This window comes from Saccopteryx leptura, chromosome 5, assembly GCF_036850995.1.
Source record: "Saccopteryx leptura isolate mSacLep1 chromosome 5, mSacLep1_pri_phased_curated, whole genome shotgun sequence".
Classification (NCBI taxonomy): domain Eukaryota; kingdom Metazoa; phylum Chordata; class Mammalia; order Chiroptera; family Emballonuridae; genus Saccopteryx; species Saccopteryx leptura.
This window is the reverse complement of record NC_089507.1, coordinates 155,661,570-155,673,815: the sequence shown is the minus strand read 5'-3', so window position 1 is coordinate 155,673,815 and position 12,246 is coordinate 155,661,570. Positions and strand designations below refer to the sequence as shown.

At 55.9% G+C, this 12,246-nt stretch overlaps 1 protein-coding gene and 1 long non-coding RNA gene across 2 annotated transcripts in view; one reads left to right on the top strand and one right to left on the bottom strand.

Annotated features, from left to right (window-relative positions):
* LOC136406838 (uncharacterized) overlaps positions 1-12,246 on the bottom strand; it is a 389,340-nt gene that overhangs the window by 158,882 nt on the left and 218,212 nt on the right. The window lies entirely within an intron of this gene.
* On the top strand, positions 3,281-10,444 carry OSR1 (odd-skipped related transcription factor 1). The gene is made up of 3 exons (XM_066384704.1): positions 3,281-3,544; positions 8,026-8,725; positions 9,449-10,444. The coding sequence occupies exons 2-3, from the start codon at positions 8,058-8,060 to the stop codon at positions 9,582-9,584; spliced, it is 804 nt and encodes a 267-aa protein (XP_066240801.1). The 5' UTR covers positions 3,281-3,544; positions 8,026-8,057; the 3' UTR covers positions 9,585-10,444.

The window sequence follows — 12,246 nt, the reverse complement described above, 5'->3', positions numbered from 1 at the left end:
GAAAAACTCACAACTGCTAAGTAAATTTCATTTTTTTAAAAATGAGGTCTTTTTTTGTTTGTTTGTTTTTTGCGTGGCTAGAAAGTGGGGAGCGGTGGGGTTCGTATTTAATCCATAAGATCCGAAAGCAATATGGGCCACGTTCTAGTTAATTTTCTGGAAGCTGCTCAATTTTCACTCCTAAGAAAGACTGGGGCACTGCTCCTTCCCAGCGAACCGGAGTCAGGAGAGGGTCTGGGTTGGAACGGGGTGGGGACCAGCAGAAGCTGTCAAGTACCCCAAGTGTGCCCAGGAAAAGGCAGTGGCCGGAGCTCGCTTCTGGACCGGGCGCAGTGTGGTTACTGAGCTGGAGGCTGTAGCCGCCGGAGGATCTCTCCCTGCCGGACCCTCACCAGCCCTGGGGCGCAGAGAGAATGGGGAGGAGCGAACCTAGACCTGGAAGCGTGATCGCTGCTCTTGGAACCCTTCCCTAAAGCTGCTTGGTCCTGGCCGAATCTGTGACCCCTCGGGCTCCGAGGTTCCACCACGCAGGCGGTGAGCCGAGCACCAGAAAGAGCCTGTGGGAGTGTGCGCGGGGTCTGGCTGCTGGCTGCAGCCGTGTGGGCGGGCGGCGGGGTGCACGGGACGCCCCGGAGTGGGATGGGCGTCCAAACCTGAGTCCGCCACCTCCACTGGGTTCCAGAACATTAGGAAGTTTGGATTCCCGCTACCGAGGACTTTTACCAAATTCGAAACCTTCACTAAAAATTACCCTCATACCCCTTATGCGTCCTGGATCCTGCCCTCTTCAATCCATTCAAGCAACAGCCCAGGCTTCGTGCTGCAACCTAGACACTTAGGGCCTGATTAATTTCTCTTAAATGAGTAGGGGAGGGTGGCAGGGGACTTCTCAGCTTCCTGGGCTTTTTCCTGCTGTCCCGGAAACCAGAACCTGGTTGGGCGCCAGTGAACGCTGAGGCCAAGGTTTGGGGCTCACTCCCTTGGGAGCTTGGATGAGGATGGAGAACACCTCAGCAAGCAGCGAATCTTGAGTTTCGTTGTGCCAAGTTTCTGGGGATGTGCAGTGTGCAACACCTAGGAGGAGCCATGCAGAAAGCTGGTGTCTGACACAAGCTCACTACCCTGCTGACTCTCTTCAGGCAAGGCAGCCTCCCTTCTGGGAGGTAAAGGCTGAGATACTGGGCCATGGGGGGCCAGCCCCAACCCTGCTTCCCTAGCCTGTCTCGCGTGGGCTGAGTTCCAGAATTTGGCCTGAGTCAGGGTCAGTTTTCCAGACAACCTGGCAAAAGCCCCATTAAGTAACCAGATTGCATGGTCCTTTCTTTTGAATCCCTGAAGTCTTTCTCTATATTAGAGCTCTTTAGGGATCACTACTTGAAGTTTTCTAGTCTTTGAGGTATTTTGGCCAAGGGCCCTGATTCAGAAAAAAAAAAGACAAAGGAAGCATAGTGGCCCTGTGTGTAGTTTTGAGCAGGAGATGGGATTGGCATACTCAGGAAGGCTCCCTCCCACCTGAATATCCTCTTTGTAGGGGGCATCTCCTAAGTTGTCTGGACAACCAGGTGTCCTACTGTGGAGATCTCCCTTTGATACTTTTGCTGCAGCTAATGTATGTTCCCAGAGCTCTGTCTCCTGGGAGAGCCCGGGACTGGCACAGCCAATTCCGAAGCTCCAGGTGGAAGCATCCAGGGATGCCCTGCTGAGTACAGGCCCACCCCTGCTCTGGTAACCTGCTGCCTCGCCATCTCAGGGAAAGAACAATCCCAGCCCCCTTCTGCTCCCAAGGAGCCTCACCCTGGCCAGAATGTTGCCCCTTACTGGCTGCTCTTAGGATTCCAAATGCAAACTCACATGAACCCTTGCTCCAGCATTAACTCGTGGCAGGGGGGTGAGTGCAATCTCTTGGTGCAAAGACTTCTTCCTCCTCCTGTTCTAGCCAAAGTTACCTAGGAGCTGGAGGGAAAGTTCTGTTCTAAAGCCCGGCTGATAAGACAAGGTCCTCCTCCAATTGTGTCTTTCGGAGGAATTGTTTCCACTACCATTTTCCTAGGTCAGGGAATGATACCCTAAAAACTTCCGAGCAGACTTGCAGACCAAAGCTCAACATAGTGGCAGCTCCTCTTCAGAGACTCAGTAACAATATGCTACAGACTCACTAATGCCAGGATCCAGCTCCAAGGGCTAGGAGGAGTCACTCTGCAGCAATCTTGCGGCAAACTCCAGGAGTGCAGGGTGTGAATCTGAATCCAACCAACCAGCCCTGCCCCCCGGGGAGGGCGGGGGACTAGCACTTTCTCCCAAACCCAGAGCTGGGTGTTGCAGGCAGGTAGCAGGGAGGAGTCAGGGCTGGGGTCAGCTAAAGGTCAGATCCCAGAACTGAAGCTAAGAGGGTAAGTACTGGTTCTCTCTCTTAGGCATAAGCAGTGAAAACAGAATTTCTCACAGCCAGGATCCTGACGCCTCTAAGGTCCAAAACTCCTCCTGAACCAGCTCCTTGGACTCAGAGATTCTGTAGCTGAAGAACTTTGCAGCTTGTCTCGCGTGCCTGTGCCGCTTTCCAAACTCCCATCCATCCTTCCAAAACAAATGAATGCGTGATTAGAGGGTGTGACTGGTCGTTAGGTTGGAATCCCAAAAGGTTCTGGGTCCCAGGAAAATAACTTTCTTTACCTCCTTTCAAACTCTACCCTCCGCCTCTGATTTTTCTACCTAACTCCATGGCCCGGGGTTTAAGTTACCGCCCTGGAACTGGACACTCTCGGCTTTCCAATAACTGCTCCACACCCAGGACCCTCCGACTCTGGGAAGGGATTCTGGGAGAAGAGGGGACTCTGCCCGGTGCCAAAGTGCTGAGCCCAAGCCCAGGCACGGGGATCCCAGTGCGACCCCCAACTCCTCTGCAGGGCACAGGCTGTATTCTATGCGCACAGGAGTAGGACCCCGAAACGGGAGGAGACCCAAGCTCTCATCTGCTAGAGCTGTTTCCTCTAGCGCAATAGGGGTGCCCTCATGGGCCTAACAACACAGAAGGGATCGCACAGGACTTAGGGGCTGGGAGCGCAGGTCCGGGGACGCCGGGGCTAAGCGAGAGCAGCTGCCCAAGTCGGCTGTCCGGGTCAGCAAAACTTTGTTTCTAAGTGCGCAGGCGCAGGGCAGGGTTGGGGGGCAGGGGAAGGAGGGGTGGAATCCCGAGGCCAGGGGAGGAGGGAGGGAGGTGGAGGGAGGGTAGTGGATTAAAATAAGTAGGCGGCTCAATGCTAAGGGATGAGCGAGTCTGAGCTCGGTCTCTTCCCAGCACGTTCTCAGCCGCTCCGGGTTCACCCCAGCCAGGGAGCCGCAAGCGACGCTTGCCATCCGTGGCGGCCAGGATTCCGCGGCCGCTGAGCGTTCCCGCTTGTCGGGCGCTCGGAGTCCCCGCAGCCGGAGTGGGGCCAGGACTCTAGAGCTCCGGGGGTGCCTGTGGAATCCAGTGCCTCTGGCTTCCCGGGTCCCCCGCAGCGGGAACCCCAGAGACGCGCTCAGCCCCGGACCGCCGTGAAACAAGGTAACTGCAGCCCCGGGCGCCCCGGCCAGGCGAGGGGAATGCGGGCAGGACTCCCGGGCTCCCTGTCACAGCGCGGCGGGTGTCTCCTCTCTCTCAGTATCCCAGAAAGAAGCTCCTCTTGCCAAATTAAGGCTGCAGGACCTTTGTGAAAGTGAGAACCGCTGCAGCCCAGGGTGGTTGGGGGTGCTGGCTCAGGGACTTAACGCGCGGAGTCCCGGCCTCTGACCTCCGGGGAATTAGAGGGCGGGCTTCCACTACTGTCCCCACCGGGGCCAGTCTCCGGGGAATCCGGGCCGAGATGCCCACGGACTTGGGAAGTCAGGCTGTGGCCCCCTCTAAGAAAATGAAGCAACTTCAGCGGGCACATACTTGACTGAGATACGCGCCCAACTCAGCCTGACTTGAGCTGACGAAGAAGGAGAGAGTGGATGGATGGCCACGGCTGCAGCCGACCGCGCCAGGGACAGGTGCACGCCCCTCCCGGTCGCGCTTTCGTGCCTATTTGTCTTTTGCCCAGTTGCGCTCAGGTATGAGGCGGGCTCCACCCGGGAGCGAAGGGCCGCGTGCCTGACCCCGACTCGCATTTGTGTTCTGACTTGGGGTGTCCTTTTTGGGATTATTGCTGTGTGTGTGATCTAGGCCTGGGGTGTAACCCGTCACTGTCCGGGTGTGTGCTGGGGGCGCGAACACTAATTCGCAGTTCGAGACCTGCATGCCTCGGTAGCGGAAAACACTATGGAAAGATTGGCTGTCTCCAGGTTGAGGCTTGGGAGGAAAGGATTCGTTTGCTCTCCTAACTATCCCCGAACCCTGCTTGCAGCAGAGGTGGGAGCCAGAGATAAGAGGGAAAGAAGTGAGGGGTGGCCTGCTGAGCTCATTTCTCCTCAGAAACATCTCTGGTAAGAATGAAAACCCACATCCAGCACCTTGAGAGCAGCTCCAGTGGCAACGGGTAGGTTCTCGAAGTGTAAAGTAACATAGCTATGAGTGTTTCTTTGTTGCCACAATTTGGTAAATTTTACCCGGCTAAGAGCAGCGCGCTGGCTCTCGGAAACAGAAACCACGTGCAAGGCTAGTTTCCCATGTTCACAGCCACATAGAGAGGAGAAGCGTTGGCAGGAACAGGGGGTAGAGGTGGAAGGAGACTGGTGGGTAGATAGATGTTCCATCCGAGGCTCCTCGAAGTAATTGTGATTTCATTAAGATTGGGGAGCAGATCGCTAAAGATGCAACGGGTATTTAAATGCGGCGGATGCCATCTAGCTGAAAGATTCGTTCAATCTCGTTCGTTGGGAAACTTCAACAAAAATAACCGAGACTGGTCCGTCCGCCCCGTCTGGGGTTCAGAAGCCTGTCATTTGTCTTGGGAATTCGATGTCCAGGGTAATTTTCTGGGGCTACTGCTGAGCTCCTCCAGGCGCAAGCTCTAGGAGCTCGCTCCTTCCTCATTAATGCAAGCAGTTAACTCGCACACGGTCAATTAGCCCCGAATAAACCACTTTAATAGACTCGGCACACTTCATTAATACTCGGCGTAGGGCTGGCTGCAGACCCGGGATTGGCGTTCCACTGCGCGGGGACTCAGGTTTCCAAGCGCGAACTGCATTTGCTGCGTGGAGCCGCGACTCTTAACCGCACCTCCGAGGGCCGGAGGCCCAAGCTCCTTGCGGAGCGGGTACCTGGCCTGGGGAGAGGGGTTCCCTCTCGTTTTTAAAGATCTAAAGCGTCCACACTGGTTTCTGGGGTCAGAACAACCCGAGCTCTTCCTCTCCGGCTGGTGAGCTGGTGTGAGGCTGTGTTTTTCTCTTAGCGGACCGTCAGAAACCGGACCTTGCATTCAGCCCATTCTTGATAGTAGTGGAAAGAGCCACGTTTCGAACGAATTTCGTCCTCGGGAAAGTCGTTGGCGTGAGAATGAGAAGCCCTGGCCTCGGAACGAGGCAGAAAATAAGAAACTGGCTGCGCGGCCGAGGAAAATGAATAGAGTGTTGGGGGAAACAAGATCAGGCCCGGAAAGCTTGGCTCCCACGAGCAGTGGTGGCTGCAAGCGCCCCTCCTCCCACCAAGTCCCAGGGCTTCGCTCCGGGGGGCGGGCGAGGAAAGGCCGGTTAGTACTCCAGGTTGGCGGGTTCTCCCCCCGGGGCACGGGCACGGAGTGGGCTCAGGCCGGCGTGCAGTCAGAGTCCGCCGCCACGCAGTTAGTTCACTTAGCCCGGGCAGGCCGAGCACCGAGAGGAGGGAGCCGAGGCCCTGGGGGCACCCGGCTGGTCCCTGGGAGCCGCGGATAAGGATCTGATTTCCAGCGGCTGGAGGGGAAAATGAGGTGACAGCAAATCAAAGAGCGCTCACCTTGCCTAAGTCCCGGCGGACCTTCGAAGTTGACTAGTTTTGTCCTCCTTTTCCCTTCCTCGCTCCTTTCCAACCACAAACGGCCCCTGCTTTCTCACTGGTCCAAGTCCTATTTTGCTTCGCCGCGTCCCAGCGTTCTAGGATGGTCTCGGTTCGTCCCCGGCGCGACCCTTACTTGGAGCAGTAGAGAAGATCGGTGCTGCGGAGGCCTTGGGGGCCGCCCGCCCTCCTGCTCCGGGTGTGCGAGCATCGCAGAACTGTGCCGCCCTTAGCCACAAGGCGGAATTCATTGCTGCGGTCAGACTAGGTTTTCATCCGATTGTTAACCAGCACACGCACATCTTTGCCGCTCTTGGAGTTTTGCACCCACACCCTCCACCCCCAGAACCTCTTTTCTTTTGGTCCAACACACTGCCAGTGACCTTCTTGCGCAGCCTCTACGGGAAAAGATTTTTAGGTCAAGATTGTCCTCTCTCCTCGACAAACCAATGGGGGCGGCACTTGGTTCTCATTAAAAGCTTTGCTGCAGCGAAGGGCCGCAGAGTCTAGGCCCGAGCCTTGCAGTCCTGAGCTGAGGGTAAGCTAGGCTGGGCGGCTGCCCGGGGAGGGTCAGTGTGCGCAGTGCACAAGGAAGCAGAGTACTGTCCTGCACATGCCAGGTAAGGGGGACATGCTGCCCTCTCAAGGAGAGATCGGAGGAAGAAAGGAGTAAGAAGAGGTAAAGGAAGTGGGCAGCAGAGGTCTGAGAGAGGCACAGGAGGAAGGTATCCCAGGCACTTGGCTCCCACAATGACTTCATGAATAGCCCTCAGCGCAGAGCACAGAGGAGAGGGAGCTCAGTTCTTGAAGGTCCCAACGCTCCCTGTGTACTTTTGGCTTTCATTCTCCTGTGTTTGCCTCCACTAGACAGACTGAAATGTCTGGGAAAGACAGAGATAAAGGCCTCTGCAGAGCACAGACCTGTCCACGTAGGCCTAGATGCTGACCAAAAAGGCTAGGAGATGCCAGCCTGCTAGTCACTTCAGCATGGCTCCTCTCTGGCCTTGCTCAAGCCCCCTGACCTTGCAGTTGAAGGGTGGCTAGCCCATAGCAGCTGAGGCAGGCCTCAATATGTTTTTTTGCCCATAGGCATAACCACCTGCTCAGGGCTCACCACACATACACACACACACACACACACACACACACACACACACCTTGAGACCCCCCCAAAAGGCCCTGTCCCCTTTTTTATGGGGTACGAAGGGCACAGAAATTCCCTTGTACGCGACTGCAGATGTTTGACTGAGTTAATGAAGATGAGTGTCAGTGTCCTCCCTGAAATGAATGTGATCCCCCAAGGGCGTCAGTCCACAAGCAGCTTCAGAGAAGGTATTGTCAACAAGGTTCATTAATAGTGAGGCAGAAAAGCAAATTTACTGTCAAAGTTGAGAGTTTTGAGGAGAAAGATAGTGTGGCTTCTAGAAGCCAAATGAAGGTCAGTTAGTAGACCTTGATCAAAGGAGTTGGGAGATGTATGGATTTGTGCAAGTTTCTGTGCTATCCTTGTGGAAGGCTTAGTGGGCGGAGCGTGATCCCATGCTTTTAAGTGTGTGTTGTTCCCTGATTTTTGTTTTGTAGCAGAACACTGGTCATCCCACTTAATCTTTGCACCTTGTTGTCAACTCTGCTTCCAAATGAGTGGATCTGTCAGTGTGCATTTTTGTGTTTACATGCACATGAATATGTAAGTTAGCTTCCAGTCCCTGTTAGCTTTGCGGGGAGTCTGATTCTGCATTGACTCCGGCTTGCATGCATGAAGTTTCTACATGCCCGCTCCCTGTGTGTCTGCCCCTCTCAGTGTCCTGTATACCATAGTCCTTCATTAAAGTTCGTTGCACTGCATTGGATTTAGTTTCCTGCTGGTTTCTCTCTCAAGTTGTGTGTCCCTGCCAGAGGCCATTTGGAGGGAGTCTTCAGCTCAGAAGGGGTTCCTGTCTTCTTCTTTTTTGAGGTCTCTGCATTCCATGGGTTGTGTCTTAGACTTCCAGCTCCTGCCCCAGGAATAGTAAGGGTGTGGCTGGGCTGTAATTCGGAAGGAAGACGATCTACCCTGAATTTTTCCTTTCCCCACTCCTGTCTTTTCTTCGCAGCTCCAGATTGAGAACCCAGTGCAGCTACTACAATGGGCAGCAAAACCTTGCCAGCGCCAGTGCCCATACATCCCTCCCTCCAGCTCACCAACTACTCTTTCCTTCAGGCGGTAAACGGCCTGCCCACGGTGCCCTCGGACCACCTACCCAACCTGTATGGTTTCAGTGCGCTGCACGCTGTGCACCTGCACCAGTGGACGCTAGGCTACCCGGCCATGCACTTGCCACGATCCTCTTTCTCCAAAGTGCCGGGCGCCGTGTCCAACTTGGTGGACGCACGGTTCCAGCTGCCCGCCTTCCCCTGGTTCCCCCATGTCATCCAGCCCAAACCCGAGATCACCGCTGGAGGCAGCGGTCCCGCGGCGCTCAAGACCAAGCCGCGCTTTGATTTTGCCAACCTGGCCCTGGCCGCCACGCAAGAAGATCCGTCCAAGCTCGGCCGGGGGGAGGGTCCCGGTTCCCCCGCTGGTGGTCTAGGCGCCCTCCTGGATGTGACCAAGTTGTCCCCAGAAAAGAAGCCCACGAGAGGACGCCTGCCTTCCAAGACCAAGAAGGAGTTCGTCTGCAAGTTCTGTGGCCGCCACTTCACTAAGTCCTACAACCTACTCATCCACGAGCGGACGCACACGGATGAACGGCCCTACACCTGTGACATCTGCCACAAAGCCTTCCGGAGGCAAGACCACCTACGGGACCACAGGTGAGGCACTTTGGGTGGCTCTAGACTGAGCTGCCCGTCTGCCTCTATCCTCCCCACCCTCCTCCCCACCCTCCTCCCTAACGAGGAGGTTCTTAAGACCCCCTACAGGCTCTGGCTCTGGCTCCAAGCCTCCTCAGCTTCGGGGTACTCCCTAAAATCTCGAAGGAAAGCGCGCAAAGCTCAGGGATCAGTTCTTGGAGCATGGGTGGAGAGAATTGGGGGTAAACAGGACCTAAGATGCAGCGCTGTCCAATAGAAGTTTCTGCGACCACGGAGAATGACACGTGACACGTGTGACAAGTCAGCACTTGAAATGTGAAACAAGTGTGACTTTTAAATTTTATTTCATTTTAATTTGAATAAACATAGATGGCTAGTGGGTACCATCTGGGACAGTGCAGCGCCAGCCAATTTGCTCTACCCAGGTCCTCACTCGCCTTCAGTGCTGACCCAGGCCTTAGAAGGAGGCGGAGCTGGCGCCTCCTCGGGAAGGCGACCGGTGGCCCGGCTGGACCTGCGGAGGATCGGAGATTGCCTAAGCCTCTCCTTCCCCTCCCTGCTCCATCCACACACTCAGCATCTTGCCAGCTCCACGCTAGGTGCCCGCAATCCCCTTTCTTTTGACCGCAAGCACTTCACAGCAGTGGGAAGGGATGTTGGCCAATTGTTTATAACATTGCATCATTTTGCAAGGATTAATTAATTCTCTCTTTTTGTCCTCAGATATATTCACTCCAAAGAAAAACCTTTCAAGTGTCAAGAGTGCGGGAAAGGATTCTGCCAGTCCAGGACTCTCGCTGTCCACAAGACGCTACACTCACAGGTGAAGGAGCTTAAAACCTCCAAGATCAAATGCTAAATAGAGCCTCGGTTCCCCGGGACCCTGGGTCACGCTGCTCCCTCCTTCAGAGGGACCAGAAGCCGAAAGGCGACTCTAGCAGACCGCGGGAGGTGCTCCCGGACCTTCCCGGTCCCAAACAGTGTCCCTTGGGTCCCAGGCGCACGCAGAACGCCGAAGCCCCGCCCGGGGCCACGACCTGGCCGCCCAGACAGTTCCCCCAGGACGCGGCTAAACTCTTGGCCAAAAGGCGGTACTCACGTGGCGGAAGGGAAACTGCATTTAAAAAAAGAAAGAAAGAAAAAGAAAAGAAAAGAAAAGAAAAGGGGGGGAATAGAAGAACGAAAAACTCCGCGGAGCCGCAGCGGTGCCTCTCCCAGAAGTATTACTTTTTCTATTGTTATTTTATACGTTCTCTTTATTATTTTTTTTTTTCTTTGACCATATAAGCTTGTAACTCTGACTGCAGAGAAAGAGGGGAGAGGAAAAGAAGCTCTGTGCGCTCGCAGCTTCCAGCTCCCCCTTCCACCCCATCCCCATCCCCGGGAGCCTGCAAAAGTGTAATCCGTGTATCTGCTTCCGCTGCCCGCCCGGGACCGGCCCGGGACCGACCGTGGGGACCACGGGGCCGGCCGCGGCTGCTCCCAGCTCCCGCCTCGCATCCGGCCGTGGGCTCCCGGACTCCGCTGGCGGGGCGGGGCCGCGGGCCTCGGGGCTGGAGGAGACCCGGCCCTGGCTCCCCGTGCTCATCGCCTGTCACCCGGAGCGAGAGCGAGTAGCCGGCTAGGAGCAAGGTGTGGTATTGCGATTGGCACTTTATGCTGACCATCCGTAACGGACATTTATCACTGGAGTTTTTTAAAACATGAAATAAACGGTTATTTTACAGGCATTGCAGATGGATAATTTCCCACTCAAAGGCAGAAACTGGGCGGCGCCCTCTCTGGGACGAGCAGGTTTCCCTGCGGACTCCAGCCCGTCCCACCGCCCCACCCGCCGTCCTGTGGGGGTGACAGGGATGGGATGGGTGCAGAAACCTCCTCTGTCCCGCTGTCGGTTTACCTCGGATCCCAGCCCATATTTTTTTTCTTACTTTTCTCCTCCACTTCGGTCTTAGGGTCTCTTCCCACTCCTTGTCTCCAAAGGGATTTGATTTGACAAAAAAGTTGAGCCTTTGGCCAGTACATTGGCCATGAAAAATCCCAACATCTCCGGAGCCCAGGTCGCTTAGGGTCCACTAACAGAACAACTACTGTCACCCACATCCCTAACCAGCCCCACCCTCCCCCACTAGCCCCTTGTGTCTGCTTTGGGGTCAGAGGATGCGCCCACACAGAGCGTCTCACACTGGTACTGTCCTGTCCCAGGGCCTCAATACCCAGCTACAAAGACACAACCACTGCTGCCTCCTGAGAGACCCAAACCTACATCCCCCCGCCCTTAGGATTCCCTAGACAAAGTTCCACGCCCTCGAAGATCCCCTACAGTTTTCAAGCCTTGTCAGAATGTCGGGGGCGGGCGCCTTGGGAGGCCCGGGAAGTGTAGGAGAAATCCGAGTCTGCCTTCCATAAGCTGAGCCTTCCCGGGGGGCATCGAGCTTTCCCACAATTAGAGGCCAGGCCGCCAGGGGTCCCCTGCTGGGGCGGGGAGGAGCTCCCCCAGCGCCAGCGCCCAGACCTCAAAGCGGCGCAGGCGGGGGCGCCCGCGGCCTTTCCAGGGTCAAGAGCTTCCTCCTGGGCTACTTTGACCCGTGCTCAGTGGAGGCAGAAACCGCGGGCCGAATTTCCCAGTTACAAGAACCCCAAATCCCAGCCTCGGGCAGGACGCAGCAGCCTGAGAATACGGGCTGGGGATGTCCGAGTTAAAATGCTCTAGTCTTTCACTGCGCCACCCCCCTCCTCTGGGACTATCTTTCCGCCCCGGGAGGGCTAGGATACCGGGTTTGGGAACCCAACTTGTCCCTGTGGCCTCAGCCTGGCCATTCCCCGTTTGGAGCCACGCTGCCCCCTGCTGGACAGACCTGGAGGGGCGGCCTGGGGCTCGCGGCACCTCGTGTTCTGCCGACAACCCCGAGTAACTCTAAGCCTCAGCCCCTTTGGAACACTCCTATAGATAAGCGCTTTGACTGGTACCAGGGCACACTGCGAAGGAGGGTCATGGCGCTGCCAGGTCTGGACCGGCCTGTAGGAGCTTGGCTAGTCAGGCAAGATCCCAATTCTTCCAACCGGTCCATAAGGAAGCGTCCTAGGCGAGGATGGGCCCCAGGTCTCAGAGAACTGTGACCTCTGGGTGCATAGAGGGGGTTAGTCATTGGGTTTGGGTTTCAACGGCTTGGGCCCAGTCAGTGCAGGCAGTGGTATAAAGCTGATGGGATGGACCACCTCAGTTTCTTAACTAATCCCATGAGATTGGGGGACGTGGTTGTTTGAAGACATGGAGAGTGTGTAGGTACACACACACACACACACACACACACACAGCCTCTATGGAGAGCTTTGGGCACATCTGAGGACTTGATAGAAAGTCCCACTCCCTTTGCTCTCTCTGGTGTTCCATCTTTCCCAGGGATTGACTACCGCTGCTGCTCACTCTTCGTCGACATTCCTCCACCTCCCACCCCACTCGGGACATATGGTGCTTCTACTGATAGCCCAGCCTCAAGGACTTGTAAAAGCTGTGAAAT